This window comes from Orycteropus afer, unplaced genomic scaffold (genome assembly GCF_000298275.1).
Source record: "Orycteropus afer afer isolate SDZICR_OR568_19922 unplaced genomic scaffold, OryAfe1.0 scaffold00048, whole genome shotgun sequence".
In the NCBI taxonomy this organism is placed as follows: Eukaryota; Metazoa; Chordata; class Mammalia; order Tubulidentata; family Orycteropodidae; genus Orycteropus; species Orycteropus afer.
This window is the reverse complement of record NW_006921635.1, coordinates 4,154,562-4,157,511: the sequence shown is the minus strand read 5'-3', so window position 1 is coordinate 4,157,511 and position 2,950 is coordinate 4,154,562. Positions and strand designations below refer to the sequence as shown.

At 38.7% G+C, this 2,950-nt stretch overlaps 1 protein-coding gene across 1 annotated transcript in view; it reads left to right on the top strand.

Moving 5' to 3' along the window:
* P2RX7 (purinergic receptor P2X 7) overlaps nucleotides 1–2,950 on the top strand; it is a 50,026-nt gene that overhangs the window by 37,842 nt on the left and 9,234 nt on the right. Inside the window, 1 exon segment of the mRNA XM_007938259.2 lies at nucleotides 2,800–2,904. Coding sequence (XP_007936450.1) covers nucleotides 2,800–2,904 — 105 coding nt within the window.

The window sequence follows — 2,950 nt, the reverse complement described above, 5'->3', positions numbered from 1 at the left end:
AACTTAAGGCTTGAATTTTTTCTTCAGTTCTTTCAGCTCAAGAAATGCTAAGTGTGTTCTTCCCTTTTGGTTTTCTAACTGCAGATCTTGGCACATTTCATTATAATAATTGACTCTTCTTGAGCTGCTCTTTGAAATCTTCTGTTTAGTGATTTTATCTTGTCATTTCTTCCATTTGCTTTAGCTACTCTCCAAGAGCATGTTTCAAAGTCTCTTCTGACATTCATTTTTGTCTTTTCCTATCTTTTTAATGACCTTTTGTTTCCTTCATGATGTTCTTGATGTCATCCCATAACTCATCTGGTTTTTGGTCATTGGTTTTCAATGCATCAAATCTCTTCTTTAGATGGTCTCTAAATTCAGATGGGATGTAACCAAGGTCTTATTTTGGCTCTCGTGGACTTGTTTTAATTGTTCTTAGCTTCAATTTGAACTTGCATATCAGCAGTTCATGGTCTGTTCCACAGTCAGCCCCTGGCCTTGTTTTGGCTAAAGATAATGAGCTTCTCCATTGCCTCCTTCCACAGATGTAGTTGATCTGATTCCTGTGTATTCCATCTGGCAAAGTCCACGTGTATAGCCACCATTTTGTTGTTGAAAAAAGGTATTTGCAATGAATAATTTGTTGGTCTTGCAATCTCCAGCATCATTTCTATCCCCAAGGCCCTATTTTCCAACTACAAGTGATTCTTCTTATTTTTCAACTTTTGCATTCCAATCCCCAGTGATTATCAACACCACATCTTGATTGCCATGTTTGGTCAATTTCAGACTGCAGAAGTTGGTAAAAATCTTCCACTTCCTCTTCTTTGGATTTGTTGGTTAGTGTACAAATTTGAGTAATAGTAGTAGTAACTTATCTTCCTTGTAGGTGTATAGATATAATCCTGTCACTGACAGCATTGTACACCATGGTAGATCTTGAAACACTTTTTGTGATGATGACTGCCACACCAATCCTCTTCAATTTGTCATTCCCAGCATAATAGATCATATGGTTGTCTGATTCAAAATGGCCAAAACAGCCCAATTCAGCTCACTAATGCATAGGATACTGATCTTTATGCGTTCCATTTTTGACAACTTCCAATTTTCCTAGAGCCATACATCATACATTCCATATTCCAATTATTAATGGAGGTTTGCAGCTATTCCTTCCCATTTTGAGTCTTGCACATCAGCAAATGGAAGTCCCAAAAGCTTTACTCATCTACGTCATTAAGGGCAACTCTACTTTGAGGAGGCAGCTCTTTCCCAGTCATATTTTGAGTGCCCTCCAACCTGAAGGTCTCATTTTTTGGCACTATATTGGACAATGTTTCAGGGCTATTCATAATGTTTTCCGGTAATATATCAGACAGTGTTTTACTGCTACTCATAAAGTTTTCAGTGTCCAACTCTTTGAGAAGTGGATGGGCCCTTCCTTCTGAGTCTGTCTTAGTCTGGAAGCTCTGCTGAAACCTGTCCACCATGGGTGACCCTGCTGGTATTTGAAATACCAGTGGCATAGCCCCCCGCCTCACAGCAACATGCAAGCCACCACAGTACGACAAACTAACAGACAAGTGGTGGACCAATACTATAAGTAGGGACTATCAGTTCTGCAGCCTGGTGGTGCAGTGGTTAAGCACTCAGCTGCTAACTAAAAGGTCAGTGGTTTGAACCCACTAGCCACTCCTTGGAAGAAAGATGGAGCAGTCCGCTTCTGTAAAAATTTACAGCCTTGGAAAACCTGTGGGGGCAGTTCTACTCTGTCCTCTAATGTCGCTATGAGTCAGAACCAATTTGACAGCAATGGGTTTGGTTTTTGGTTTACTCTTATTTTTAATGTTACAGGTGAGTAAACACGTGAGTAAAGGAATTTTGGGCTCATCTATATTGTTATGATTTGATTAGTTTAGGAAACAAACATGACTTATTGGACTTTACTAAGCAGGTCTTGTACACTCAGCAGTGATTTCCCCAATCAAAGAGAAACCTCTGGGACTTGAACCACAAAGAGGGTTTCTTTGTCTTCCCTTTCCCAGCAGCTGAATACAGGATTCACTGTCCATTGTTCATGTATTTACAATTTGAAATAAAAGTTCATCTTTGTAGCTACAAACAGTCACCACTTTCTGGCTCCAGATGGGACAGAATTGATCAAAACCATAATTTAAGTGGCACTAGTATAACTTCCTTCAGATATTCAGTGTAGAGGAACAAACTGAGGGAACACAACGTGTAATAGCGGATTTCATGTAGTGCTGGGAGGTTTAAAAATTTAGGCTGTCAGTCGTGGATACTCTAAATCTAAAGGTTAAGGTGATCTGGAAAATCTCTGTCCTTTTTCTGTGGAATGTTTCTGTAAATCCACAACTGTTCTAAAAATGAAGTCTATTTTTAAAAAATAATAACAGTTAAGGTACATTAAGGAGCTCTGGTAGCTCAGTGCCTAAGGCACTTGACTACTAACCAGAAAGCTGGCGGTTTCAAACCCACCAGCCACTCCTCGGAAGGAAGATGGAGCAATACACTTCCACAGTGATACCGCCTCAGAAACCGAAGTAGGGGTCGCTATGAGTCACACATAACAACAACAAACAACAAAAGTACATTAGGTTTTAGTTCTGATTTACCTTTAAGCTCAGAAATTATTCATTCTTGAAGAAAGTTTTTGTTAATTTGGTTCAAAGCTTGTCATTTGGTACATGGGAATGACAGCTGCCTTTAGATGTGTCCAGGTATTTTCAAGATATGCTGTTCTTGGTAATTTCATACAAAATGAGTAAGTTTTTTTTAACTATTTTTTCCTCCTAGACATTAAAGTATGTGTCCTTTGTGGATGAACCTTACATTATTAGGAAGGTAGACCAGCAGCTACTTGGGAAAAGCCTACAGAATGTGAAGGGTGAAGAAGTTCCAGTAAGTTAAAGTATTTAGTCTTTTTAGTTTTTTTTTTTTTTTTTTT